This window comes from Nelusetta ayraudi, unplaced genomic scaffold (assembly GCF_046127955.1).
Source record: "Nelusetta ayraudi isolate G7.1 ecotype Tasmania unplaced genomic scaffold, CSIRO-AGI_Nayr_v1 ptg000175l, whole genome shotgun sequence".
NCBI lineage: Eukaryota > Metazoa > Chordata > Actinopteri > Tetraodontiformes > Monacanthidae > Nelusetta > Nelusetta ayraudi.
Window position 1 is genome coordinate 443,270 of NW_027466224.1, and position 26,731 is coordinate 470,000.

The following is a 26,731-nucleotide window of genomic DNA, read 5'->3' on the forward strand; positions in this document are numbered from 1 at the left end:
AATCATCAGAATTCTGAGAGTTTTGATCATAATTCTATGATTAATGTCCTAAAACGGAGATGAAAGGCAGAATTCTGATTAAATCCCACAAGATGGGTTTGACCAGAGGAGGAGGGTGACGGTGTGTTTCCTGGCTCAATGTATGACATCACTGTGTGCGTGACGTGGAGGAAACATGTTCGGACCGCCGGTGGATTTATCCTTTAAAAACATCAGCGCACTGACAGGTAGAGGGCGTCACAACTTCCGGTCTGGGACCAGTCGTACGACCACTGGTTGGAGGACTGACTGTTGTGCCTCGTTACGGTCAACTGGGTGGCGCTGTGTCAATAAAGGCCCATTCCGCTCTATTCTGTTTTATTCTAATCGAGTAGCTGCTAATCTTAATAAACCTGTATGGACACTACCAGTCAGTTTGGACACCCTCTGAATTTAATGAAGGCATCAAAACTACGTATGAACAGATATGGAATTAAGTTAGAAACAATAAAAGTCTCAAATAACTCAAACACGTATCTAAATTCCTCAAAAAAAGCAATCTTTCATAAAAAAAAAAACCATTTAGTTATTTTACATGTTTTTCTTTGCTGCATAATTACAAATATCTTGCTCATATCTTTGATGTCTTCAGTATCTGCAGTGTAGAAAGTTGTACATATTTTTTTTTTTAAATGCATGAGGTGTTTCCAAACTTTTGACCTGTATATTTATATAAAATAAGATAGGTAAGTAAAATTGAAATATTTATGTAAAAATAATTTTACATAAATGTTTACAGCAACAATGACGTCGTCCAGTTGCTACATCCCAGATTGACTTCTCATCACTGCTGAACTGTATTAGTAATCATCATGCACACTCCGACTGAGAGAACATTAGTTCATTATCCATTGAATTTTTTAAATCATGTTTTAATGTCATTCTTGCAATTTCGATTGTTCAAAAACATTTTTGCGCAAGATGAAACGTCATCTGACCTGCTGTCTGTGTGTGTGTGTGTGTGTGTGTGTGTGTCAGAGTCTTGGAAGATAGAGCCCACCCGGGGCTTGCGGCCCCTGAGGCGGGACTCGGACAGGAAGTACAGCAGCCGCTCGCTGCGGCTGAGCAACAACAACATCAAGGACCTGCACGACCTCTTCCGGCCCATCAATCACTTCCTGTCCGAGCCCTCGCTGCTCTCCTGGCTCGACCTGTCCTTCAACCAGATCTCACACATCCACAGTGTAAGCCCCACCCCCATCCCCAACCTCCCTGACCCAGTGGTTTACATGCATCTGATACGCAGCGTTTTGCATATTTTTTAGAGGTTGTATGGTAATGTGGGACCTTTTCTTATGGTTATCCGGCGTATACCTGCGTATCACGTAGACTACACCTGACCTCTGACCCCTGACCTACAGCCGCCTCTCCCTCCCGCGGTTGCAGGTGCTGTGCGAGCTGCGTGAGCTGCGCGTGCTGTACCTGCACGCCAACGCCATCTTCATCATGTCGGAGGTGTACGTCCTGGCGGCGCTGCCTCACCTGCACACCGTCACGCTGCACGGCAACGTCATCGAGACGGAGCAGGGCTACAGGTGGCTTGACGGTGATTGGCTGTTTGCGACGGCGACAAATCGACTCTCGAATCAAAACGTCGATACTTTAGTTGATGTCTGTGGTCACGTGCGACACCGTGGCGATCTCGTCGAACTTTTTAAGTACCCGATGCGTTAAGGGCAGCGGCAGGCGGGGCACAGTGTCTCTAGTGGAGCACTTCAGTACTGCTGGCAGGAGCTACACAGCCAGTTGGGAGTTGTTCACGTTAATAAACAAAGTGAAAAAATGAATAAAGAGAAATGAGGGTCACACAGACCAGGTGTCTTTAAATCATACGGAGCAATTGCAATAAAACGTAAAAAATATGAATTTAATAAAGAGGGTTAAAAATAACATTTTATCCATTAAATGTTAATTTTGCGGCAATTCATTTATTTACTTATTTTATTTATTTCAATTTGAGTCACCTCGTATTTTAAAACAGTGAGTGTTTGTCTTGTTGGCTGTCTGGAAAGACCAAATACAGAGTATAAAATAATAATAATATGATAATAAGCTTCAGCACTCATTCATCAGCAGTCGTCCCATAGTGTGTTTGTGATTGTACACAGGTGTGTGAGGTGTATTTGCACAACAGTATCAGTGGTGTTGCAGTCCTTGCAAATTTAAAAAAAGATCCTGCTCATTTTTTTCTGCTTTGTTGGACCAGTGTCACTGGATTCTGCTGCTGCTTTCATTCGGACAGAATCTCACCCAACCGTGTCGATGCCACCTGCAGGTCTCACGTCATCTACGCGCTGCCGCGGCTGAAATGCATGGACTTCAGCGCCGTGACCCCCCAGGAGCGGGTCATGGCCCGGTACTGGCACCAGGGCCTCCAGGCCAGGAGGACCACCGAGGACCCTGACGACCTCTAGCTGCAACACAGCAAGCCACCCCCACACGAGGGAGGAGGAGCTCAGCAAGGATGTTCACCTGGGGCACCAGTAGGGGGCGTCTTGCAGAGGAAAACCCCAGACTTCCAAAGAAAACATCTGGTTTAAATGTATTTGTAGAATTAATATTGTGCAGGATGATTAGGGGGGCTTTGGCCCCTAAAGCTGCAAACTGCTGCTGAAAATACAAAGAACAAACAAGGTTAATTATTGACGACTCTTCCCTCTACAAATGTAGCAGATTTAGTCTGCAGGGACTAAAATTAAGCTTTCACAAATCTGCAGTTGGCATTAAAACATGGTTCTGAAAGAAAGACAACCGACCACCTGAAGACACTTTACTATTGACTGCATGGATTGCTTATGTTATGTATTGATTAGTTCATTAGTGATGCAACACAGTCTGTTGCACCATCCAGGTTCAGTAACGTTCCACTGAATGATTCTTGAAGCGAGGCACCGCGTCACTGTTTTGATGTACAGATTTATTTAACTAATTTTGAAAAAAAAAATTTAATGAATCGAAAAAAGAAAAAAAAAAAAATCCCCCAAAAAATAAAAGACACCCAAAAAATCCTAAAACGTTTTGGTGCTTGTTAACAGAAGAGAAGTGAAGAGCGAAAAAACAAAACACACACACAAAAAAAAAAAAACAACAACAACCGAGAAGCTCTGAGTGACGGCACGTCACGCGGTCACGCACACACAGCCGGTAACACAATAAAAACACAAAATAAATAATCACGAGTGGCAGGTGGTGGTCAGCTGACCGCTCCTCTCCTCCACCGCCGTTAGTTCGCTGATTAATGTGCACGTTTCCCTCTGAAAAGCAAAAAGAACCCAGGAGGGCCGTGATGACATCATCACATCTAGCCCAGCCCACCGGAGAGGTGGGCGAAGGGGGGGCCGCGACCGGAAGCTCCGCCTACTCCGCTGAGACACTGATGGATGACATCAGGGCTGAGGTGTCGCGTGACCAGGTTACCATCGATTCACACACGAAAAAACAAAACAAAAAAAACACAAAATCAAAAACATTTACAACCAACCGGAAAGAAAAACTTTTCCTTATTTAAGCCTAGTGTTCCGAGTCGACCCGGCTGAGACGAGCGACGACACGACCAAAGCTTCGCGCACGCACGCTAGCAGACACACGCACACACACACACCTGCCGTCTCAGTTCACGACCTCTGGAAACTCAAGTGACGCTGCAGCGGCGGCCAAAAAGAAAAACTGCTTCCTCCAAATCAGTCCAATCAGGTGAGCTGAGGCACACAGAGGGCGGAGTCTGCAGCAGCCAATCATCCCTCATTATCCGGGTAACAGGGTGTGTGTGTGTGTGTGTGTGTAGGGGTGGTGGTGGTGGTCGTGGAGCGGCACCAGTCCTACAACAGCGGCGGCGGTGGTGGTAGCAGTTGGGGGCGGTGCCAAGAGTAGTAGGGGCAGCGATGCTGGGTTGGCTGAAGGGGGCAGGGCCAGCGAAGACAAGGGGGCGGGGACAATGTTTGGAGGGTGGCGGGGATGCTGAAATCACGGGATGGCGAACTGGACCACCAGGTCTTCTTTAGCGTCCACTTTGATCTGGGAGATGGCGCTGTAGGCGTAGGCCGCGACCTTTGACACCTGGAGAGAGACACACACACACACACACGACCAGGGTGAGTCCCTGGGGACACAACTACACAACGGATTTCTGAACAATGACGGCAGTTCTGTGTGTGTGTGTGTGTGTGTGCGTGAGACTGGAGTTTGTGTGTCAGTATGTATGTATGTATGTATGTATGTGTGTAAGTTGGTGTGTGTGTATATGTGTGAGAGAGACTTTGGGTGGGTGTGTGCGTTTGTCCACATCCTCCAAAAGGATTGTCGTCGCTCATTTACATTCACTACCCAGCAGTGGGCGTGGCCTCTGGAGGGTACAGAGCGCAGTGCATTCTGGGAGCTGCAGGTCTTTACAAACAGCAACCCAGCAGAGGGCCTATTAATAGTTCCTGCAGCTATTCTGAGCCCAGCGCCGACACCTGGTGGCGGGGGGGCGGCAGTAGCAGCAGCAGTGCTGGTGTTGAGTTACCTGCTGGACGTCGGAGTACGGCACCAGGTCGCTGGCCAGCACCTGGTGGGGCTGGCTGGTCAGCGAGGGCAGGGCAGCCGCCTTCTTCTGGGGGAGGCTGTTGCTCAGCATGGCCAGCTTGGTGCTGCGGGACAGAGGCAAGAAACTCTGGAGCTGAAGCTGCTGCAACACGGAGGACGTCTGAGGAGCCGGAGCTGCTGCTGCTGCTAGATCAGGGGTGGGCAAACTACGGCCTGAGGGCCATATGCAGCCCCTTAAGCCTTTTAATTTGGCACACCAAATTTGAAGAAATTATCTTAATTGTAAGTAACTCATAATTTACATTTACAGAGGACGATTTATTTCAATTAAATGATAACTTTAAGAGGAAGACATTTATTTTGAAGGGCGATCCTTGGTTATTTTAGGGTGGTGCATTCTGGGTGGAAAAAATGGAGAAATGTTTGTTTGGATGAAGGAAGCTGGTGTGGGTCGAGCCGGGCTGGGAGTGTGGAGCCCAAAATTCTTCTGACCTCGTTTTTTGTGACTTGTTATGTTTTCTCCACTTTCTTGTGGAGAAATTAAATCAGTTCAAAGTCCTGGATGGATTTTATTTATTTATTTATTTTGACTTTGAAGCAACGCTGGACTAAACGGATCAACATCAAAGCAACTACGTGAGCCAAGACGACGGAACCAGTTGTCAAAAGAAGGGCCCTGACCATCTGCTGCTGCTCCGGACCCTCTGTCAAACTTTAGAACCCACTGTGGCCCCACCAGTCCAAAAAAACTGCCCACCCCTGTGTTCGACTCACTCCCTCCCTCACAGCTCATCATCCCGTCACGGTGACCTCCTGACCTTCACAGCAGCCCAGCCGGCCCGCAGCTCCTACCTGTACTGCCGGGCCTTGTCCATGTACTCATGCTGCTCCATCATGACGGGCGAGTCGGCCGCCGAGACATCGATGATGATCCTGACGGGGAGGAAACGACAGAGAGTTTCACAGTGGTCAGCTGAGCGGTGTCACGCTGTCATCCCGTCCCCACACACACACACACACACACACACACACACTGAAGCTACGTTCATGGCCAGGTGCTCGGTGGCCACCATCTTGAGCACCTGGTCACTGTTGAGGTCAAAGGTCACTTGTATCAATCTCCTCATGTCTGATTATGTTTGGTATTGAAATATTAATGCAAGTTTTTCTTTCCCTGATGTGTGTAAACATTATTTAGGCTGACACTGCACATATACCGACTACTTCTACACTGCCGGTCAAAAGTTCGGACACATCCTCTGAATTGAATGTCTTTTCTTTCACTCTCATGACTATTGACATTGCAGTTTCTCACTGAAGGCATCGAAACTCCATATGAAATTATGGAGGAAACCATAAAAAAGTGAAACACATTTTGTATTTAAATTTTAATTTCAAATAAAGCCTATTTTACATATATCTTGCTCATATATTTGATGTCCTCAGTGTCGATCTGCAGTGCAGAAAGTTGTAAAGATAAAAAAAAAAAAAATTGCATGAGAAGTTGTGTCCAAACTTTTGACTGGTAGTGTATGTGTGCATGTGTATATATAACTGCATGTACACGTGCTATTTTGTCATCTCAGTTTGTTTTTGGCCACTATTCTTCTTCATTTCACTCGCGGCCGTTCCTGCCGGGGACGAATCAACTCCCGCCTAATTTTGACGACACGGGTTGCGACGAGAGGCGGAAGGGTCTTACTGCGCCGTCTTGGTGAGGATGGACGTGAGCAGCGCCTGCTCGTCGTTCCGCGCTGACGGCACGTTGGCGGTCCAGTCGGTCCCATTGGGGGGCTTGCTGACGGGGTTGGGGTGCGGGAGCAACGGCTTCCGTTCATCGGGGTCCTGGGAACAAATCAGACGGTTTGATTGTGCAATGCTGGAGCTCGGCGTGACGGTGTTGACACGCCACAGTGACAGGATGAGCAGAAAGTGGCTGAAGGCGCTGCAACTGTACTTTGACCTAGCAGAGGAGCAGCTTCGTTCTCGCCAAACACTGGGAAATAATTCCACATTTACCAAACTACCTGTTGGCTGAATCATTCCTACTCAGCTCATTCGACCCACAATTAGAGTTTGAGTCAAGGACAAGGTGCAGTGTGAACCGCTTGCCCATCTGTCTTGAGAGACAAGAGGAACAATTTGCTCGTTTCCTCAAACTATTGTTACACTGTGGGTCACATGATCTGACTGTTGTCTGTCAGTTGTGCAACAAAACGCACCAGTCGCAGGAGATTTTTTTTTTCACAGTCAACACAAGATATAACTGATGCAAAAATGTGTTTTATTTCTGGCACGGAAAAGACTTTCTTTAGCTTTAATTCCCGTTAAACTGTCACTCACGAGTCACAATGTAGAACCCGGTGATGTTTTAAACAGTCCGACCCCGGGGCCTGTGTCGACGCACGGCTAGCAGGCTAAAGCTAAAAGAAAAGTCACTAACTTCATCTAAAACTAAACATAAATCACAACTTTAAACTTTATTATTCATCAAACTAGTGTGCGTGACACGTGACGTACAACATACACAACACACGCTGTCTGAAATAGTTTGGTGAATCGTCCAAACTCGGCTTCTGCGTGGGGGAGCGTTAGCCACTTAGCGGCTAACGGCTAGCAGCGAGCTAACCTGCTCCGTGGTCTCGTCCCCGCTGCTGTAACAGCAACCCATGGCGGCGGCGTCCCGAGGCCCGCGTCCCTTTGCTCCGTCACTGGCGAGTCGAGTGGCGCTGCTCCCGTGTCAGGACAACGTTTCTGCCAGCGCTCATCGAAAAAGTGTGAAGCTACTGTCAACAGCAGCAGCTCCTCGGACGACGAACTATCACATGACAGCAGCAACGACAACAAGCAGCGCGGCCACTTCCGGAAATTTGCAACGCAGCAGCTGCGAGCTGCGTCACGTGACGGGCGGATGGTGGTTTGGGGGGTGAGGGGGTGCAAGGCACAATGCAAATTAAAGGGAAGTGGGGGTGGGGAGTTGGGGCTCTCAGGTTTGAAGTTTGTTTGGTGTTTTTTTGTTTGTTTGTTTGTTTGTTTGTTTGTTTGTTTTGTTTGTTTGTTTTCAAAAACTCTATTTGTCGTTTGCAAAGTTTACAGAAATGTAGATCTTCAGTATGAAAGCATCATATTGTGCAAAGTTGTTTTGTATTGTAGGTCTTCATGAAACAGAAAACCTACATAAAACAGAAGAATCACAACATCACATAACTTGCCAGGTGGGATAGGGCTTTACAAGAAAATGCAAAAATGTTTACAAATATTCACAGTTTTTGTTGCCTTTTAAATCATACAAAGCTGAATTGAGTCGGTGTAGCGCTTGACTTCATTGTGAAAAGCAATAAAAGAAGTTTTTCTATGTGTGAGCTTACATTTGTGAATGTAGAATTTTGCCAAAAGAAGTACATCCCTCCAAAACAACTTTCTACAACTTATTTTTCAATGTTTCTAGCAAATGACAAACATTGATCCAAAAGCTTTGGACAACAGGGCAGTGCCAAAACAGTAACTGTTTCAACATTCACAGAACAGAAAGTGCATGTCTGTTTTGAATCTTTTAACAATTTGATTATTAGATGGTTAAAACTTACAAATTATTTTAAAGGAGACTGCTCTAACTTTGTTGGTCAACAGGTATCTTTTGGGTAAGAGCCAAGAGTTTTTCTATTCAACGTGTATGTTTAAAGTTTAACTAACGATTGAAGCCAAAGCAAACGTAAGCGTTCGACTTTCGAGCGAGTCATCGGCTCACAGCGCCCTCTTGCGGCCAGTGATTCGTTTAGGACTCGGTCACATGACGCCTTATTGACAACAGGTAAACAGCCTGCTGAGGTCGACAGGGTTTTCTTACACAGACTTTACACTGATTGGTGTCTGATGTCAATAGAATTATTACGTCATTAAATCTACAAATGTAAACAACCTTTTCCGTCCACTTACAATGTATATGTATATGTATATATATACAGTATATATTCACATATATGTATATATATAGATTTATTGATTTATTTTTTAAGAAATTCCATCAAATTGGAATAATGGGTGGGTTGGGCGGGGCTGGTTCTTGACCACTGTTGGGTGGAGTTTAACTTTACGCCAGTATATCAAGTGTTTACAACTTCCTTTGTCCAGGTGGATGCGAGAGAGTTCAGCCTGGGAACCAGGGTGAGGTCAGCCGCAGGAGGTTCCTGCTGTTCCTTCACGATCCAGAGGAGCTGAGGAGCTGAGACAAGCTCCGACAGGTCCAGCGTCAAGAGGCTTCCCCTCACACAGTCTCCACACGCCTGGACTGAAGCTCTGCTGTGACCGCATCTGTCTGTCTGTCTGTCTGTCTGTCTGTCCTACTTCCTTTTGTAAGAAGATCAGACAGATTTCCACGACTGTCTGAGCAGCTCGGAGCACTTCCTGCCAGCAGAGTAGCAGGTCGCAGCATGTTCCTCACACACACACACCACACACACACACACACACACAGCCTCTGTGATTAAGATACACTGAGACACTTTGTTGCCTCTCTGTGATTCATGATGCAGCTGCAGTTTGTGTAACTGCTGCGTGACTGACTGACTGACTGTTGTCGTTGTTGCTGTTGTTGAGTTGTGTGATAATTGCGACAGCTCCCACCCTCTTCTTTACCCTCCCTCCTGGCGTCCAGTGGAGCAGCTTCAAATCTGGACCAACTGTGATGGTCCAACAGCTCTCCATTGTCCATTAGCCCTGTGTTTGCAGCCTGCTGATAACATAGGGGCTACACTGGACCTCACACATGTTGGCAAGGAAACAAAAACAATATAGGCTCAGGGTCTCAGGGGGAGGGGCCAGCACTTGGCCGGGGGTGTGGTCTCTGACCTAGGGGAGGCATTAGTGCCCTGGGTGGCGTCACAAGGGGGCTGATTAGTAAAAGCTGGACCTTCATCAAGCTTCTCTGACTGGACACAGTTCACTGGTTACTGGTAGCCATTCAAAACCATCGCTGATCTTCTTCTTAGCTGGTTGCTGATTTCGGTCCAAAGAAGAATCCATGTCATGACGCCACGCCCCCTTCCTCCCCCTCTCCCCCTCCCCCACACCGGTGTGATGGGAGGGGCGAGGGGAAGACCGTCTCTCATGAAGTCGCTCCGGTCACCTCCTGACCGGCTCTCCTGCTGCCACGATGTTCCTCCTCCCTGTGCTCCTCTGTGTCCTGCTTCTCGGACCTCCTGCCGCCTCCTCCACCTCCTCCACCACCTCCACTCAGGCGGTGTTGGGCTCCTCCTCTCTGCGGTCGACCTGCCGGCCCATCCCCGCCAGCATGCCGCTGTGCTACGGCGTCGGCTACCGACTGATGCGGCTGCCGAACCTGCTGGGCCACGACAGCCTGCGGGAGGCGCAGCAGCAGGCGGCCGCCTGGCTGCCGCTGCTCTCCAAGCGCTGCCACCCGGACACCGGCAAGTTCCTGTGCTCGCTCTTCGCCCCGGTGTGCGGGCCGGAGCTCGGCGAGCCGGTCAGCCCCTGCAGGAGCCTGTGCGAGGCGGTGCGGGACGGCTGCCTGCCCGTCATGAGCGCCTTCGGCTTCCCTTGGCCTGAGATGTTCGACTGCAGCCGCTTCCCCAGCGGGACGGAGCTCTGCGTCCCGGCGGCCACCGGGGGGCAGCAGAGCGTCCCGACGGAAGGGGAGCTCCGCCGTGAGGAGGCGCTCAAAGGTCAGTGTGTGTGGATGTAGTGCTTTGTCTACCTGTTGTTGTTGGAAAATACTAGAAAATACAAAGTATACTCGAGGTTTGTAGCAATTGCCTCAACCTTTTACACTGCAAACATTAATTTTTGTGCCATAAACCTGGGACTACATACGTAACACTGGTAAGAGTAAGTAAAAAGAATTACTGGCACTTACTAACACTGTTTGGAGTAAAATTTTAAGTAGTGTTAAATAGGTTTAACACCGGAAAAGTTCAGTGTAGAAATTGAATAACACCATAGGTGTGACTTCCCACATAGTGTAAAACGTGGTTAACACTTTTTAGTGTAGTGTACTGTAAAATAGTATTTTGCCAGAGTAAAATTGACTCTGGAAATTTAACTATGTGTTGAGTGTACATTTTACACTCTGTAGATCGGCCCATATGTTCACTGAGGTAGTGTTAAAACTCTTTAAGTGTTAGATTAACTTTTAATTGTTTAAAACATTATTTTTTATGAAAATGTAGAAAGGTCCTCTAATTTCCCTTGGAAAATAAAACATTCATTATTGTCACTATTATTCGCACACATTGGTGGTATTTCACCACATACTTCTCTTCTACAGACTGTTATCGTTTTTTTCTACGTTATACAAGCTGCCTGCTGATGACCTGCCGTCACTCTGCAACCAGGCTCCATGTGCAGGACTTCTGAGCTCCCCAGTAGGTGGTCTGTTATCCATCTAGTTTCACACCTGGTGCCGTCTCCTCTGCAGGAAGTGTGATCTGCGACGCCTGCAGCCTGGTTGAGGAGGGAGAGGCCGACGTCCGGGAGAACTTCTGCCTCAGTCCCTACGGTGAGAAGGTGTGAATGAAGGGGTGAGTGAATGAGTGAATGAGTGAGTGAAGGTGTGAATGAAAGAGTGAAGGTGCCTCCTGACCTCTGTCTGTCTCTGCCTGCCACAGCCTTCAAGATGCGTCTGGGCAGCATGTCCACGGTGGGCGGCGACCGTCAGCTGGTGCCCACGGCCCGCAGCCGCATCCTGAGGTGGGCGGGGGGCGGAGCCCAGAGAGCGGAGGGGGTGGGAAGGGCCATGGCTCACAGCGCCCTCTGGCTGCCGGAGGGCGGCTCCTGTTCCTGCCCGGGTTTGGACTCCCAGGACACAGGTGAGGAGGAGGTGCAGAGGCCAGCCAATGACAGAGGAGGGGGCGGGGCTGCAGCCCAGGGGGCGTGGTTCCTGGGCCTAGCCCGCCCCGAGGAGGGCCGGCTGGTGCTGACCCGGCTGCTCAGGTGGACCAGAGGAGACAAGGAGCTGAAGAAGCTGGTCAGAGCTCTGCTGAGGCTGCCGTGTCCGGACGGGCCTTAAGCAGAGCAACAGCGCAACAGTTCTTACCTCCTGACAGAGAGACTGCACAGGCAGTGGTTCAGGACACAAGCACAACATTTACATGCACTGATGCATTTTGGGGATTTTTTTTTTTTTCAAACAGACTGACCTTATTTTTTGATGTTGGTCTTTTGGTTCTTTAATGACTATCTAGTTTTAGCCGCCAGGTGGCAGTGTTGTGGCGCTATCATAAAGTCTGCTTGCCGAGTTTATTTTAGTAGTGAGGATTGCAGCATATTGACAGGCTTGGTTTCGGGTCTGTTTTTAAAAAAAACAAAAACAAAAAAAACAACAAAAAAACTACCTACGACAATAATGATCTGTTCAAATGTAATTTTTTAGTGGGTGGGAGTGAAGGTGAAAGTGGTCTCAGGTCAGAGTTCAAGAACATTCTGTCTCACATTGTCACAGCAAATAAAAGTTGATTTTATATCTCTCCATTTTCTTTGTCTGCTGTTTGTTTGAATGTTTTCATGGGACGACACTGGGGTCCACTCAGAAGACTCGCACACCTGTCCAGGTGGGGCAACCTGCTGCTTGTTTTGTTACACCCCGTGACTCTGAAGGCAACATGGTGGAAATTGCACTCAGAAACCTAATGTGTGTCTGCTGCTGCTAAGATCCCAGTGTGTCGCAGCCGCTGAGCCACAAGATATTTCATTAGAATTAATGAGGGACTCGGCACTGTCACACAAAACAGTATCAATTATTCACAACCAAGGATCTGTTACACAGACACACACAGACACACACACACACTCGGTCTCGCAGGTCCAGCGACGACACCATCACAGTTGGAGAAACAGCTCTTAGAAAGGTGAGTGCTGAACTGTGTTTTTGTGCATGTGTTGTGTTCTTAGTGTGAATGTGTCACTGTGTGGACATTGCCTCTGTTCCTCTTCACTATCAACTTCAGTCAGTGTAGTTCCTCACTCAGAAAGAGAGGGAGGAATGGTCCAGACTGAAGTAGCTTCAATATCCCTCCACCAAAACAACAGCAGCAGATTCATCAGCTAATCATAAATACAATAAATAATGTTTGATATGGAGGTGCCTGAAACTGAAGACGTGAGAAGATGTGGAACCAGAGCTGAACTCGGGATAATGAAAGTGGAGCTTCAGGTTCATCTTCATCATCATCATCCTCCTCAGATCTGGCACCAAGACAGACAAACAGACAGGAAGTACTTCCCTCCTCTGTGCTTCCGGGACCAGGAGGAGCAGAACCAATCAGAAGCAGGATGGTGTCCTCCGCCATCGCCCTGGCCTTCCTACCCCTCCTCCTCACCCTCATCATCAGGTACCGATTCTATATGGTGCTGCTGTACCGGGCTGTGCTGGTCCGGTTCTGGAGGGACTGTGTGAGCGGGCTGAGCAGGGAGGAGCGGGCCTACCAGTACGTCCTGACGCACGCCACACCTGGAGACCCCGACAGCATCCTGGATGCCTTTGACACCTGGTGCAGCAAGGTGGAGTTCATCAGCAACATCGGGCCTAAGAAAGGTGGGAGATGGTACCTGACCTTCTCAGGAGCCTGGAGGGGTTCAGGTTATTAGGCCATCCTGTGGACCTCTGTGGTCCTCCTGTTGTCCTCTGTGGTCCTCTGGGGTCACAGATCAACCTCTGTTGTCCTCTATGGCCCTCTGTGAGCCTCAGGTGGACCTGTGGGTTGGTGTTCACTGATTCTATGTCAATGTTGGAGATTGGAGAGGGATTTTGCTCAGGGTAGGAACTGGTCTCACCATTGAAAAGGTCAAAGGTCGGCCGGTGAGAGGAGGGAGCTGCCTCACGCCTGCTTGTGTTTGGCCTGCAGGTAAGATCCTGGACCGGTTGCTGATGGAGCAGCGCCCCCTGGTGGTCCTGGAGCTGGGGGCCCACTGCGGCTACAGCAGCGTGCGCATCGCCCGGGCGCTGCCACTAGGGGGCCGGCTGTACACCGTGGAGATGGACCAGGGCAACGCTGGCATCACCGAGAAAATCCTGCGGCTGGCCGGGTTTGATGATGACACGGTGAGGGGCGGGGCTTGCCTCCTCATGTAGGGGCGTGGTGTTGAGAGCGAGTGACAGATCCAGGTTTGTCCTGCAGGTGGAGCTCATCGTCAACCCATCCGACGAGGTCATACCGAAACTGAGAGCCGAGTTTGGTCTGGAAAGGCTGGACTTTGTCTTCATGGACCACTGGAAGAAGTGCTACGCGCCTGACCTCCAGGTGACCTTCAACTCTCTCTCTACCTCCACCTGCTCGAACTCCAGTCTGAAGAACCAGCTGACTCACCCACTGATTACTTCAATCCCATAAAGATAGAAAAAAAAAAAAACAAAAACATGTATTATTTTTCTGTTCAACACATCAGTAGGATTAAACAGACAGGTCTTCTGCTCCCTCCTGCCCCCTAGCTGCTGGAGGACTCAGGCTTACTGGGGAAGGGCTCCGTGATTGTGGCCGACAACGTCCTCTTCCCCGGAGCTCCTAAGTTCCTCAGGCACGTTCGCAGGAGCGGCCTGTACGAGTGGAAGGTCCACCGAGCCACTCTGGAGTACAGCAGGGGCATCCGGGACGGGATGGCCGAGCTCATCTACCAGGGGATCGTGTAGGCCTGCAGGTCCTGAGAAAGACCTGGACCACCTGGACAACATTCTTTGAACCCGTTTAGATTTCTATCCTTTTAATTGAAGAGAATGACTGACTGTTGCATCACTGTTTGAACCTTGAATACGTGTTGAATAAAGTTGCCCATGGTGGACAACATCAAACCACAAGACACAGGAGGTCACACTGGTTTTTTAATTTTTTTTATTAAGGACATAAAATATAAATAGAAACAAAAGTAATCAGTCACACTGACAGTTTAGGTTTCTGTCTGTCTGAACGCCAAAATTATCATTGCAGTGACAACACTACTCTCACTCACACACACACACACACACACACACACACACACACACACACACACACACACACACACACACACACACACACACACACACACAGTCTGACTCAGAGCCACCTGACTGCAGGATGATAAAGTCAAATGAGCTTGTAAAAGGAGGAGGCGTCACATTCACATGTCACCATCAAATGACCAAACACACAGCAGTTCAGGAGCATCCCGAGATCCTCAAACGCCGCAGTATTCAGTGGTGCCTTCAGAGTCCAGGCTGATTTCAGTCCAGCTCAGTCTTCAGATCATCCACTGGTCCTGGTCCTGGTCGGCCCCCTCCATGTCCACCTGGCAAGGCAGGCAGGCAGGCAGGCAGACAGACAGATAGACAGACAGACAGAGAGACAGACAGGCAGACAGACAGACAGGGGAAAAGAGGTTCAGAAAACATGACGCAGGAGGAATTTTACTGTCTTTGTCTTGTAAACTGGAGTTTCACTCTGACTGGAGGTGTTATGATCATGTGACCAGTCATGTGCTACCTCGTTGATCTCGCCGTCGTCAGGTGACTCATTGTAGTCGTTCATCTCGTCCATGTCCTGCATGTCCTCCTCATCCTCCGAGTCTTCCTCACTGTCCTCCTCATCCTCGTCGTCCTCCTCCTCCTCCTCCTCGTACCCTGGCTGGACCCCAGAGCATCATGGGAGAGATGACACAAGATGACCCCATGAAGAATTCACACGGTCCAAACATGGGAGAGAAAACTCGACACATTACTTCAAATACAGGCTTTCCGATGGGCATCAAGTTGTTGTCCTTCTCAGCGATGCTCTGCAGCTGGAGGAGAGTGGAGACAGGTGAGGGCAGGGCTGTAGGAGGAGCACAGGGAGGAGCAGCAGAAGCTGGAGAAGGAGCTAGAGGAGAAAGAGGAGGCGGAACAGGGAGAGCTGGAGGAGCAGAAGCATAGGAAGGAGCAGGGGGACCAGGAGGAGGAGCAGAGGTACAGGCGAGATAAACAGCAGAAGTGGAGGGAGGAGGAGGAGCAGAATGAGCAGGAGAAGGAGCTGAAGGAGGAGCAAGAGGTGTAGCAGGTGGAACTAAAAGAGCAGAAGGACAGGGAGGATAAACACTAGGAGCAGAGGGGGGGAGTGGCATAGAGAGGAGCAGCAGGAGGAGGTGCAGCAAGAGGAGGAACTGACCCAGGTCTGGTGCTGCTGCTCCTGCTGATGCAGCTCCGTCTCGTCTACACACGGCCGGTCGAGGTTGAACCAGAGTGCCTCGGTGATCCGGGGGAAGAGGGACGGGAAGAGCGTGGACATGTCTGGAGGTCTGGAGGACAGACAGAGAACATAAAGAAATAAATCTGATTAACAGCGTCAAAGAGCGAAAAATAAATACATTCATCTGATTAACGGTGTGTGTAGCTCAACGGGTGTGTTTGGAAACACGAGCTGTTGCAGCTGCGGAACCAAAACACCGAACATTGCTGACGAAGGAAGAACCGTTGAAAAGCGCCACAGCAACTTCCGGTTCCAGTCAGAGAAAGGGAAAGCCATGAAAAAACAATAAATTAGTAGCAGAGTGAACGGCGGTGTAACACCTACTGTCAGTATCTGACAGCCTCAGGCGGCCTCGTACCCAAAAATTCAAAAACAAGATGAACCGGAAGTCGGCAGTGTACACTCCGAGTCTCTTCCGGAGAGTTCCGGAGAGCGTAACAAAGGTTCCGGGGAAGAATGAAGTAGTGGCGACCAAAGGAAGTTCGGTTGACATTTGGTCAACATGTGAAAACAACTTGTAAAAATATAGAAAATCGTTCGTTTTGAGCCACGTGACTCCGAAATAGACATTTATTAAGAGCCACCATCACACTCTGTCAGCCTGGTTGCGGTGGGGAGGATAACATGTTTTGGTTCAACATGAAGGAACAGATTCAAATAAACCAACCAGGGTAGTTTGTTAGCAGGGTGTTGGTGGTCAGGAAGCAGGAAAGTCTCTGCAGTTTTCTCACTACCAGCAGTGTGTGGAAACCTGCAATCACCTCTTCACACACAACGACTCACCTTGACAGCCCTGCATTTTTAACCATTTGAATTTGGGATTTAATAATGCGACACATGCCAGACTCTTTTCAGACAGACGTGTTGGAGACCTGGCCTGGAATTTGATTCTTCCTCTTCTCAACAATCCATCTGGCAGAGAAGGTGTCAGTCGGCCCCTCAACACCACAGCGTCAAAGTTGGTTTGTTGCTGACGTGGTTGGTGGTTGTTGTTTCCTGTAACCACCTCCTGTCTCCTGGTCCTATGACCGAGCAATAAAAACATTACTGCAAAAAATACAACCTGTGAAATACAGACATTACTATCTCAGTAGCATCAGAAGCACATTGCATCTATAATATTTAACTATCTCCCCGTGTGTGTGTGTGTGCGCGCGCGTGCGTGCGTGCGTGTGTGTGAGACTGGAGTTGACACGAAACCAAGTGACTGACCACAAAAGCGACATAAATTTATCTCAGGTCTCAACATACACATCACTTGCACTTCAGCAGTTACCCCCACTGTGTGTGTGTGTGTGCGTGTGTGTGTGTATGTATGTGTGTAGGGGGAGTGGAAGGGTGGAAGGTGGTCGGGGGCGACCTTGAGATAAGGCGGGGCCTCTGCAGCAGCAGGAAGACGTAATAAACTGATTACACTGGATTTTTCTCTCTCTCTTTCACCCCCCCTCCCCTCCACACACACACACACACACACTTTGGACTCTCACCAAGTGAGACATTAGTTAACTGTTGACTCGCATTAGCAGCTCACTCACTGGCTCAGACAGTGAAGCTGGAAGGACGTCCGTGCTGCTCATCACCTGGAAACTGAAAAGTCTCAGAGTCACAGCAGGTAAAAAAACAAAAAACAATTATTACCGGGGTCCTTAAACGCCTCATCTTCTCTGGAATCACTGGGCGTAAAAAAAATTAAATTGTTCATATTGAGTGGTGTGAAGGTGAAGGTGCTGTGAATGTATGGTGTGTGTGTGTGTGTGTGTGTGTGTGTGTGTGTGTGTGTGTGTGTGTGTGTGTGTTTGTATATGTGTATGTGTAGAAGTGTGTGTGTGTGTGTGTGGGATCTGAGATCTGAGAGTTATTAGATCTATTAGTTCAATTATGTTAAACTTGGTTGGGGCACAGCCATGGCTCTTTATATTTTATTTTCATTTTGTTTTCTATTTGATGTATTTTATTTTGAAGTTAGGGCTTTGCATTCTGGGCGATCCTCAGTACAGTGGAAGTATATGAAACAGGTGAGACGGTCTCCATCCCTGCTGAGACAGAAATTAATAAAATAAGTCGAGCTATGCCTAAGCCATGTAACCATGTTTGAGTGGCTAAATGTGTACTGGTGTCTTTCATTTAATTTTTAGCAAGGTTCGTTTTTAGTTTTATTGTTATTAAAAACGATTAGCATGTTAATTAGCAGCACACGTGCTGTGAGCACATCTCTCATACGTTGTCTCTGTGCAGGAAGTGACCAGGTTTGACTGAGCGAGTGATGGTTTGTGTCCCATTCTGTTCCAGGTTGTGTGTGGCTTGAAGAATATTAAATCTTGGTTTTGCAGTGCATAAAAATGGAGCTTTAGAGAGTGAATGTTATGCAGCTATTATTTAAATTGCTGAATGTAATTTTCTGTGTTTTTATATTTTTGTTTTAAAGAAAAATGTATTTTATTTTTTAGTATTATTTGTATTGTAAAAAGAAAACCACTATAACACACAAAGAGGGAAACTTTGGAAACGGAGGTTGCTGTTTAGAGAAACAGAGGCAGCGACACCTGTGGATCAAACAGGAAGTGAACTCGTAGATGATGCCTGTCATGGTCTCCTTGCTGCAGAACCATGCGGCTCCTCCTGGCGTTCACCCTGCTGAGCAGCGCCCTGTGCCAGGATAAACTCAACATGTGCATGGACGCCAAACACCACAAGACGGAGCCGGGCCCAGAGGGGGCGCTCTACCTGCAGGTGAGTGACGCTGCAGCAACAGCAGCTGATGTGCTGTGACTCGGCTCTCATAGAGATCTTGTCCTCGTCCTCCTTTTTCTTCTCCTCGTCCTTCTCCCCTTCTTCCTCCTCCTCCTTCTCTTTCTCCTCCTCCTCTTTCCCAACCACTTCCTCCTCTTTTTTTCTCCTCCTCTTTCTCCACTTCGTCCTCCTCCTCCTCCTCTTTCTCCCCCTCCTTGTCCTTCTCTTCTTCCTCCTTCCAAACCTTTTGTGTCTTCTCCTCCTCCTCCTCCTCACAGTGCGCTCCTTGGAAAGCCAATGCCTGCTGCAGGGCCAACACTACCGAGGAGGCCCACGAGGAGAACTCCACCCTGTACAACTTCAACTTCAACCACTGCAGAGACATGACACCCAAGTGTATGAAGCACTTCATCCAGGACGCCTGCTTCTACGAGTGTTCGCCTCACCTGGGGCCCTGGATAGAGGAGGTGTGTTTCTGTGCATGTGTGTGTGTGAGCCCGCCACCCCACCATCCTGCATGTGTGCTTCCACAGCAGCAGGTGGCAGCATCACAGGAGTGAAGTTGTCCATCGTGATTCATAAACACGTAAAAATCACATGACTGACTGAGACGTTGCGTTTTCTATAGTTTGAATCATGGGTTTGTTTTTTGATGACGTAAGCAGAACTTATTGTGTGCCTGCGTTTGAGTGTGTGCGTGTGTGTGTGTGAGCGTGACCTCTTGCTGCACGTGTGCTTACACAACAGTAGTGGCAACAGCACAGGAGAAAAGTTGTAAAATTGTCACTGTGATTCATAAAAGCCTAAAAAAAAACCTCACATCACATGAATGACTACAATGTTGCGTAAGCATTTATTTTGTGTGATTGTGTGTGTGTGTGTGTGTGTGTGTGTGTGTGCAGGTGGACCAGAGCTGGCGTAAGCAGCGGATCCTGAACGTCCCCCTGTGTCTGGGGGACTGTAAGACCTGGTGGGACGACTGCCAGGAGGTCAGCACCTGCAAGGTCGACTGGCACACAGGGTGGAACTGGACTACAGGTGAGAGGCGTACACACCCTCACCTATCACACACACACACACACACACAGCCTCCCTGATGGACGAGTGTGTGTGCGCTCCCTCCAGGGACCAACCAGTGTCCCAGCGGCACCAAGTGCCAGAAGTGGAAGGAGGTCTTCCCCACACCGAAGGACATGTGTGAGAAGATCTGGTCCCGGTCTTACGAGTTCACCCAGTACACCAATGACTCGGGCCGCTGCATGCAGATGTGGTTCACAGGCGAGAACCCCAACAAGAAGGTGGCCGAGTACTACCTGAACCAGGCCCTTGGACTCCACGGCGCCCCCTGGAATGGACTGTTGCTCCTCCTTCTCCCTGCAGTGGCATGGGCCTCTCTATGATCTCCTCCTCCTCCTCCTCCTCCTCTTCTTGCTTCTTCTTCTCCAGCCATTAAACCCCATTAAAAGTGACTTCCTGCCCACTGTTGAGTCATTTATGAGTCTGGTTTCACCTGGTTTCAACTGGTCTCACCTGGGGTTTTTGTGTGTTATCAAGTTTGTGTGTGAAATTCTGCCTATCCGACTTGAAATAGTACAAATGAAGGTCTGTGCACACCTCAACTCACGGTATCAGCTCCACCCCCACGCCCTCTGTGTGTGTGTGTGTGTGTGTGTGTGTGTGTGTGTGAACTGTTCAGTCCGCCGATGGTCAATAAAATCGCTCAGTGTTAGTGATAGCGTAGCCTAAGATGTGACTCAAAGGAAAACCAGACAATCCTCCAGAAACAGCAGAGAGCCACCCTGTGGCCACAGTGGTCTGGAGCCAAACGTGGTCCACTACACACTGACGGTCCTGTTCTACTGTATCTTCATCGCTACTGAGGACCCGGAAGGGAGACACTTTGGTTTCGGTGCACTTGCAGCGCTAAACTACGACATCTAGTGGTGAAACAACGCCACATAGAGCCACTTTAAATAAATGAACAAAACAAAACAAAAAAAACAGTTGACAAGAGGTCACTGTTGGTAACACGCTTTCATCAGCAATATTTACATCTTTATATAGACAGAAAAATAGATCACACACACTTGGCCCAACATAACAACAACAACACAACAACAGTAGCTGTTGGCACAAAAGTTCAGTTTACAAAAGTTCGCTGGAGTGTAAAACTGCAGCGATTCGACGGAGCCAACGTCTCCAGTTACCAGAGGATCACATGAGCTCCGTGGAAACAGCTGGCTATCAGAGTGTGTGAGAGAGTGTGTGTGTGTGTGTGTGTGTGTGTGCATCACATCTGATATTGCTCAGTGCTCAGCGAGACATCCTTCACAAAAAAAGTTCACAGACTGCAAAAAAGTAACAGGCTGTCTCAAAATAAAACACCAAGGTCCTTCTTCCTTCTCCTTCCCCTCCTGCTCACGTCCTTCATACTGAGTGTCAATCTTGCTGTGTTGGCGAGTTAGTTCCTATAACAACTTATCTATACGTCAGTATGTAGACAGCTGTAAGTCCAACTGCTTGAGAGATTTAAATATCTTGTTTTTTTCCATTTATTCACAACAAATATTTCATTTTTAATTGCCTTATTTCTCTTAATTAATATAGTTTTCCATCTATTTTGCACTGTACAGTTGCCTCAATTATGGATATTTCCCCACTGTGAGATTAATAAAGGCCTTGTATTTTATTCTATTCTACTTTTTTCTAGTTAATGTGCTAACTTTGAACTTTGAGCCATCCTTTTACCGGCAGCGCTCCAGTCTGAACACTGAAGGGAAACAGTGGACGGCTTTCTGATCAGAAGAGTCGGGGTCAGTCAGTGACGTTGTGCACAAAGCAACACTGACTGACAGGAAGTCGGTGCTGCGGTCAGTCATTAGAGGAGATCACTACCTGATTTCTGTCTTGCTGGGAGGACGTTTCAGAGGTGATGTTCCCATGCCGGGGGGGGGGGGGGTCACTGGGGGCAAGTGACGCCCTTTCTGATGTCACCACATCACTGCAGCCAGAGTGCTTCTGTGTCTCGGAGGCTGATTGTAACATCCGTCCTGGTGGTGGCGAACTTCCCGTCTCTGACCTCAGGACCGCAGCAGGATCCGCTTATAACAGCAGCACTCACTCACTGACCTGCTTAGCCAAGCGCTGACACACAGCTGGGCCCAGCTGCTGCCTTGAAGCTAACAGAGGCTAGCTGTGGAGCTGCAGGAGGATCCTTTAGACACACACACACACACACACACACACACACACACACACACACACAGAGTGATGCCATGCCCAGGAATAACTCTGGGATGGTGGCTGTCCCTGCAGCTATTAATAGTCAGTTGTTCTGAGGCCACGACTAAAGGAACACACACACACACACACACACACAGACAGTCTAGTACCTCTCTGGCTTCGTGTGTGTGTGTGTGTGTGTGTGTGTGTGTGTCTATGTGCGCTCGGAGTGTCTCCTCTTGAGGTTCTTCAGTCAACACAAAAGGCTGAAGTTTCAAAACTTGACTGCGGTTTCCTGTGCTCGGTCCTGTCCCCTACTGGCGGACTTGCACACGAACCTACGTGGCTCTGGGGACATGAATCCGACCGCTGAGTAGAATTGACGGAGGATATTCTATAAATTCACACACACATACATCCATCTACAAATCCACTTGGCTCCGGCCCTGGAATGACTTCAGGTGAAGGTTGAGATATGCTGAGCAGAAATAAACGACTGCTCCCGCTGCTGTGTGGTCATTTAACACAATCTAACAGAGTGACAAGAAAAGTTTCTGACATTGAGCACAGTCGACAGTCACACTACGGCAATATAAAGTCAAACCAACCCTCTGGCTGGTGTGACTACAGAAGGAGTTGGGTCTGTGACTCCCAGCTTTCACTTGAATCCCTCCATCCTCTCCAAAGGGTTCTGTTTATTCACTCTCCCTTCCATTTTAACTCCCCGAAGAAGCTTCTGTGCTGGGCGAAGCTAGCCAGAGGTAACACAAAACCGGAATCTACCGGCCGGGGCCCTCGTCTCCAAATTAAAACCCCACTTCATTAAATCGAAAGAGGAGTTTTTATTGTGAAAACCCCCACCGGAAGTGCCACGCGGTGGAAGTGTTTGTGTGTTGATGGCTCTTCGCCGTCCGCTGCTCCCCGCTGGATTTACATACCCTGATTTCCGTGGCTTTGAGGAAACTCAAACTCACGCGGACTTTTGACGACTTTACCACTTGGGTTTGTAAAGTCGCCGCCGCTTGAGCCTCCACCGGAAGTGGCCTCCCAACGCCAACTTTCTGTACTTTTTTTTTTTTTTTCGTCGGCGCTTCCCTCCGGATCCCCCGCCCGCCTCTGGAGCAGCGCCGGGGTCGTGTGGAAGTCGAGCCCGGGATAGGTGGTGGAAGGGCTGTGGCCATGGCCGGAGGAGGAGGTGGAGGTGGAGCTGGTGCTGGTGCTGGTGGCGGCGGGATCGCGCCGCTCGGGCCCGCGCCGTCGATGTGGTACCACCGGGACCTGAGCCGAGCGGCGGCCGAGGAGCTGCTGGCCCGGGCCGGCAGGGACGGCAGCTTCCTGGTGCGGGACAGCGAGAGCGTGAACGGAGCGTACGCCTTGTGTGTACTGTAAGTAACTTTTGTGTGTGTGTGTGTGTGTGTGTGTGTGTGTGTGTGTGTGTGTGTGTGTGTGCCCTTTGTCTACGAGGAAAACTTGTGTGTGTGTGTGTGTGTTTTCTAACCCAGGATAGTATTTAAATTGGGACAGGAAGCTGATGCCTTCAGGGAAGGTGGGGGATTTCTGCCTCTTCCGGCCGCAAATCAACTATTAAGCAACAACAACAACACACTTTTTCTAATCAACACTATGGAAGGTTCCAGCATCAGGACTGTCTGCTGTCTCTTAGTGTGGGTCCAGGAGATTCTGGAGCCACACTGGATTCTGGATTCTTGTGATGTGATGATGTGTTCATGTTCCTCCACCACTGTGACGCTTTGGGACTAAAAAACAAACTACCTCCAACTTGTAGAAGTGACTCACAGGTTCCTCCAACAGACGATAAAGGAAATGAGAGGAACCTGAGTGGTCATGTGACCAGGATCTGTTCCGTGACATCTGTGTGTGTGTGTGTGTGTGTGTGTGTGTGTGTCTGTGTGTGTGTGTGTGTGTGTGTGTGTGTGTGTGTGAACCACGTCAACTACAACTTGTCTGATTTTGACTTGGACTTGTAGGAACATCAGCTGCCTGGTTTCCCTCAGGTTCACGAAGCAGCTCCTCTTCTGCTGAGGACCTTCCTCACGTCTCCCTTAAGCTCGCTGGTGTCCTTCCTCCTTCTTGAATCGTCTTCAGCCGTGGTTCCAGGCTGAAGAGCAGCAGCAGCAAGGTGTTTTATTATCAGTTCACCGGATCACCAGCACGCCGGCTGGATTTCTGTCCTCGGCGCTTGTCAGCGACGTCAATAGTGGTCAGCAGCAGATGACCAGAGGGCACGCTGGGTAAAATGTAGGCTGAGATTGATGTGTGTCAGACCTCCGACCACAGTCAGCAGATCACCTTCACTACTCTCCAGGCGGCCAGTAGGGGTAGTCCTGAGGTCAGCGGGGCAACATCTTCTCCTCCGTGGACCTTCCAGTTTCCTCATCCATCCATCCATCCATCCATCCATCTGCCCGTCTGTCCATCTGCCCACCTGGTTAAGCTGCTCCAGGAGGTGTCTGTAAAGTCTCTTGGATCTGCTGGACCTCCAGGTGTCCTGGACGGATGCATCATCATCCACTTGCTACCAGCAAAAGGACCTTGTTGGCCGCTTCCGACCTCGGCCTGTTTAGCCTGTTGGAACAGAGAGCTGTGTGTGTGTGTGTGTGTGTGTGTGTCAGCTGACTCCTCTCACTTCTTCCCGCTGCTGTCTGCGAGTTTGACCCGTGCTTCCTCCCAGCCAGAAATCAGTCCATTGTCCACCCATCCCTCACTGATGTCACAAAGGGCACCATAAATACCTCACCTAGGTGAGAGGCCACACCCCCAGACAGGTGCTGGTCCCTCCCTTTGAGATCCTGAGCCTTGCTTTTGTCTTGCCAACGTGTGTGAGGTCCAGGAAAACCTCAGTGTTATCAGCAGGCTGCAAACACAGGGCTAAAGATCTTGGATTAGTCAGAATGTGGCACCTGGTGAGAGGAGACTGTCAGATGTTGTAGTTGTGTTACTGTGTCATCGTGAAACTGAGTGTTTGACTCACAAACCACACAGGTTGTGTTACTGAACCCATGAAACAGGAGATCATTTTGTTGAGTGATATAAACATTTAAAGAAATATATAAAATATTTTAATATTAATATATTTTAGATATCTATGTGTATATATACACGTGTATGTGTAGAAAAAAATATTGAATTACACAAGAAAAGTATAGGTAAAAGTTCAAGTTACCCTTGGGTAACACAACGTCAGTGCACAAAGGAGACACACACACGCACACACACACACACAGACCCTCCCACTGCTCTGCTGCTACTAAAACAATAGTATTTACTCTTCAGGGAGGATGGGCCAGCCAACAGGATGAGACACACGCGCACACGCACGCACGCACACACATTTGTTTGACAAATAGAGTGTGTGTGTCGTGCGCTCCAGTGAGCAGACGTCAGGATCATTAAGGCCGAGCGCTGGCGCCATCTGCCTGTCAGAGTATTGATCTGCTATTGGTGCGATCGCAGTGTGATGCTGAGCCGCCCGCTTGTCTCGTCATCTGCCGGTGTCCCTGGTCATGTGACAGCAGTCTGGGTCGAAACTCTGCTTGGGGGCGGAGCCTCCTGTCGGTGCAGTTGTTGTTGTCATCCCTGTGAAAATCACACAATATTTAATTTAATTTTTATTAATACTACTAATATTTTTATTATTATTACCAATATTATTATTACTATTATTGTATGGAACCTTTTAAACCAGGCATGGAGCAACATTTTTTTAGTGTTTGCAGAGTCATTTCAATAAAGAGCTAAATACCGTGATGCCTTCAAAGACACTGATTTTGTTGGAACATTGCTTTGGTGTCCGGGGAGGTTCTGGGTGGTGTCTGGGGTGGTTCTGGGGAGGTTCTGGGTAGTTCTAGGTGGTGTCTGGGTGGTGTCTGGGGTGGTTCCAGGTGGTTCTAGGTGGTTTCTGGGGAGGTTCTAGGGAGGTTCCAGGTGGTTCCAGGTGGTTCTAGGTGGTGTCTGGGGTGGTTCTAGGTGGTGTCTGGGGTGGTTCCGGGTGGTTCCGGGTGGTTCCGGGTGGTTTTCGGTGGTTCTGGTGGCGGTTCTAGGCCAAGCATGGGCAAACTACAAAACTGCAAAGTATGTTTTTCCTCCTATGAGGTGGCTCACATAAACACTCCATCCATCTGCTGCTGCTCCAGCCCACCAGTCAAAAAGTTGGCCCACCCCTGTTTTAAACTCTCTAACTGCAGCACAGCGGTTGGGGTTATTCAGGTTCTCGCCACCGGGGGTGTGTGCGAGTCAATATGAACCTGTCACTCCACCGGGCCTCAGGTGGCCGGGTGTAGTGATGAGGCGCTGTTTGGTGTCTCAGCAGCCAGTGATGGCACTGTCACTCTTCTGGTGACAGTGGGGGTTGGGGGCGTGGCTTGGCTGTGACAGTGTGATGTCATGGTAACCAGTCAGTGGGGGGCGTGGCCAGCTGACAGCAGAGCACACAGCTGCACTGAGGAACAACTGCACAGCTGTGACAGACGGCAACAGGTTGGAGCCTGTGTGTGTGTGTGTGTGTGTGTGTGTGTGTGTGTGTGTGTGTGTGTGTGTGTGTGTGTGTGTAACTGTCTCTTCGCTCTCCTCTCTGCAGTTTTCAGAAACACGTGCACACCTACAGAATCCTCCCTGACGATGAAGGATTCCTGGCCGTTCAGGTGACACACACACACACACACACACACACACACACACACACACACACACACACACACACACTGTGTTTGCTTCAGTAGCAGCTGGCAGCCAGGGATACTTCTGTTGGCACACACACACGCAGTGACACACACCAACAGCGGGCTCTTTGTGCGTTGTACCCAACAGCTGTGAAGTCCCTGAATGCACCACACACACACACACACACAGCCAACCAGAAATGACACCCATGATAGTATTCTGGAGTGTGTGTGTGTGTGTCCCTACTATGTGATTTGTCCAGACTTGGCCTGACTCCTCCCCCTATCGTCCTGGCCCCGCCCCCTCCCCCCCCACCAGACGTCGCAGGG

At 49.1% G+C, this 26,731-nt stretch overlaps 8 protein-coding genes across 13 annotated transcripts in view; 5 read left to right on the forward strand and 3 right to left on the reverse strand.

The window, feature by feature from the left end:
• Positions 1–26,731, reverse strand: part of phox2a (paired like homeobox 2A) — a 61,727-nt gene that overhangs the window by 20,389 nt on the left and 14,607 nt on the right. The window lies entirely within an intron of this gene.
• On the forward strand, positions 109–2,454 carry lrrc51 (leucine rich repeat containing 51). Its single transcript, XM_076015025.1, has 4 exons — positions 109–227; positions 1,018–1,223; positions 1,426–1,585; positions 2,315–2,454. Exons 1-4 carry the CDS (start codon positions 176–178, stop codon positions 2,344–2,346), a joined length of 450 nt encoding a protein of 149 aa, XP_075871140.1. The 5' UTR covers positions 109–175; the 3' UTR covers positions 2,347–2,454.
• Positions 3,912–7,420, reverse strand: lamtor1 (late endosomal/lysosomal adaptor, MAPK and MTOR activator 1). The gene is made up of 5 exons (XM_076015024.1): positions 7,193–7,420; positions 6,266–6,408; positions 5,416–5,496; positions 4,544–4,667; positions 3,912–4,095 (listed from the first exon to the last, which is right to left on the reverse strand). The coding sequence occupies exons 1-5, from the start codon at positions 7,232–7,234 to the stop codon at positions 4,003–4,005; spliced, it is 483 nt and encodes a 160-aa protein (XP_075871139.1). The 5' UTR covers positions 7,235–7,420; the 3' UTR covers positions 3,912–4,002.
• On the forward strand, positions 9,634–12,043 carry sfrp2l (secreted frizzled-related protein 2 like). The gene is made up of 3 exons (XM_076015002.1): positions 9,634–10,244; positions 10,997–11,077; positions 11,187–12,043. The coding sequence occupies exons 1-3, from the start codon at positions 9,716–9,718 to the stop codon at positions 11,585–11,587; spliced, it is 1,011 nt and encodes a 336-aa protein (XP_075871117.1). The 5' UTR covers positions 9,634–9,715; the 3' UTR covers positions 11,588–12,043.
• Positions 12,794–14,278, forward strand: tomt (transmembrane O-methyltransferase). Its single transcript, XM_076015016.1, has 4 exons — positions 12,794–13,111; positions 13,422–13,618; positions 13,695–13,817; positions 14,006–14,278. The coding sequence occupies exons 1-4, from the start codon at positions 12,850–12,852 to the stop codon at positions 14,201–14,203; spliced, it is 780 nt and encodes a 259-aa protein (XP_075871131.1). The 5' UTR covers positions 12,794–12,849; the 3' UTR covers positions 14,204–14,278.
• Positions 14,392–16,231, reverse strand: anapc15 (anaphase promoting complex subunit 15). Of its 3 annotated transcripts, none has more exons than XM_076015020.1 (5): positions 16,091–16,231; positions 15,690–15,819; positions 15,268–15,327; positions 15,033–15,173; positions 14,392–14,838 (listed from the first exon to the last, which is right to left on the reverse strand). In XM_076015020.1, exons 2-5 carry the CDS (start codon positions 15,807–15,809, stop codon positions 14,791–14,793), a joined length of 369 nt encoding a protein of 122 aa, XP_075871135.1. In that variant the 5' UTR covers positions 15,810–15,819; positions 16,091–16,231; the 3' UTR covers positions 14,392–14,790. The 3 variants fall into 3 exon arrangements, with proteins under 3 accessions (XP_075871135.1, XP_075871137.1, XP_075871136.1); XM_076015022.1 differs by having other exon boundaries at positions 16,095–16,181; XM_076015021.1 differs by lacking the exon at positions 15,268–15,327.
• Positions 17,227–19,980, forward strand: folr (folate receptor). Of its 2 annotated transcripts, XM_076015018.1 has the most exons (6): positions 17,249–17,382; positions 18,006–18,059; positions 18,374–18,500; positions 18,779–18,967; positions 19,403–19,538; positions 19,626–19,980. In XM_076015018.1, the coding sequence occupies exons 2-6, from the start codon at positions 18,034–18,036 to the stop codon at positions 19,898–19,900; spliced, it is 753 nt and encodes a 250-aa protein (XP_075871133.1). In that variant the 5' UTR covers positions 17,249–17,382; positions 18,006–18,033; the 3' UTR covers positions 19,901–19,980. The 2 variants fall into 2 exon arrangements, with proteins under 2 accessions (XP_075871134.1, XP_075871133.1); XM_076015019.1 differs by lacking the exon at positions 18,006–18,059 and having other exon boundaries at positions 17,227–17,382.
• The window catches only part of inppl1a (inositol polyphosphate phosphatase-like 1a), a 62,185-nt gene continuing 58,055 nt past the window's right edge, over positions 22,602–26,731 (forward strand). For 2 of the 3 annotated variants that reach the window (XR_012925492.1, XM_076014958.1), the window contains exons 1-3: positions 22,602–23,107; positions 26,320–26,383; positions 26,721–26,731. The exon at positions 26,721–26,731 is cut by the window's right edge and continues 137 nt beyond it. Coding sequence is in view for 2 of the 3 variants with exons in the window: in XM_076014958.1 (XP_075871073.1) it covers positions 22,902–23,107; positions 26,320–26,383; positions 26,721–26,731 (281 nt within the window). In the remaining variant the exon portion in view is untranslated. The remainder of the gene's footprint in view (positions 23,108–26,319; positions 26,384–26,720) is intronic. The other variant, XM_076014959.1, reaches the window with a different exon arrangement.

Excerpts from the sequence above, each read along its gene's own strand:
- lrrc51 (XM_076015025.1), top strand. The coding sequence starts at position 176 with ATGTTCGGACCGCCGGTGGATTTATCCTTTAAAAACATCAGCGCACTG. Across the intron at positions 228-1,017 it reads AAACATCAGCGCACTGACAG|AGTCTTGGAAGATAGAGCCC; the intron begins GTAGAGGGCGTC and ends TGTGTGTGTCAG. Across the intron at positions 1,224-1,425 it reads AGATCTCACACATCCACAGT|GTGCTGTGCGAGCTGCGTGA; the intron begins GTAAGCCCCACC and ends CCGCGGTTGCAG.
- lamtor1 (XM_076015024.1), bottom strand. The coding sequence starts at position 7,234 with ATGGGTTGCTGTTACAGCAGCGGGGACGAGACCACGGAGCAG. Across the intron at positions 5,497-6,265 it reads ATCCTCACCAAGACGGCGCA|GATCATCATCGATGTCTCGG; the intron begins GTAAGACCCTTC and ends CCTCCCCGTCAG. Across the intron at positions 4,096-4,543 it reads CGTACTCCGACGTCCAGCAG|GTGTCAAAGGTCGCGGCCTA; the intron begins GTAACTCAACAC and ends GTCTCTCTCCAG.
- sfrp2l (XM_076015002.1), top strand. The coding sequence starts at position 9,716 with ATGTTCCTCCTCCCTGTGCTCCTCTGTGTCCTGCTTCTCGGACCTCCT. Across the intron at positions 10,245-10,996 it reads CCGTGAGGAGGCGCTCAAAG|GAAGTGTGATCTGCGACGCC; the intron begins GTCAGTGTGTGT and ends TCTCCTCTGCAG. Across the intron at positions 11,078-11,186 it reads CTTCTGCCTCAGTCCCTACG|CCTTCAAGATGCGTCTGGGC; the intron begins GTGAGAAGGTGT and ends TGCCTGCCACAG.
- tomt (XM_076015016.1), top strand. The coding sequence starts at position 12,850 with ATGGTGTCCTCCGCCATCGCCCTGGCCTTCCTACCCCTCCTCCTCACC. Across the intron at positions 13,112-13,421 it reads CAACATCGGGCCTAAGAAAG|GTAAGATCCTGGACCGGTTG; the intron begins GTGGGAGATGGT and ends TTTGGCCTGCAG. Across the intron at positions 13,818-14,005 it reads GCTACGCGCCTGACCTCCAG|CTGCTGGAGGACTCAGGCTT; the intron begins GTGACCTTCAAC and ends CCTGCCCCCTAG.
- anapc15 (XM_076015020.1), bottom strand. The coding sequence starts at position 15,809 with ATGTCCACGCTCTTCCCGTCCCTCTTCCCCCGGATCACCGAGGCACTC. Across the intron at positions 15,174-15,267 it reads TCGGAAAGCCTGTATTTGAA|CCAGGGTACGAGGAGGAGGA; the intron begins GTAATGTGTCGA and ends TCTGGGGTCCAG. Across the intron at positions 14,839-15,032 it reads ACGACGGCGAGATCAACGAG|GTGGACATGGAGGGGGCCGA; the intron begins GTAGCACATGAC and ends CTGCCTTGCCAG.
- folr (XM_076015018.1), top strand. The coding sequence starts at position 18,034 with ATGGTTTGTGTCCCATTCTGTTCCAG. Across the intron at positions 18,060-18,373 it reads TGTGTCCCATTCTGTTCCAG|AACCATGCGGCTCCTCCTGG; the intron begins GTTGTGTGTGGC and ends TCCTTGCTGCAG. Across the intron at positions 18,501-18,778 it reads AGGGGGCGCTCTACCTGCAG|TGCGCTCCTTGGAAAGCCAA; the intron begins GTGAGTGACGCT and ends TCCTCCTCACAG.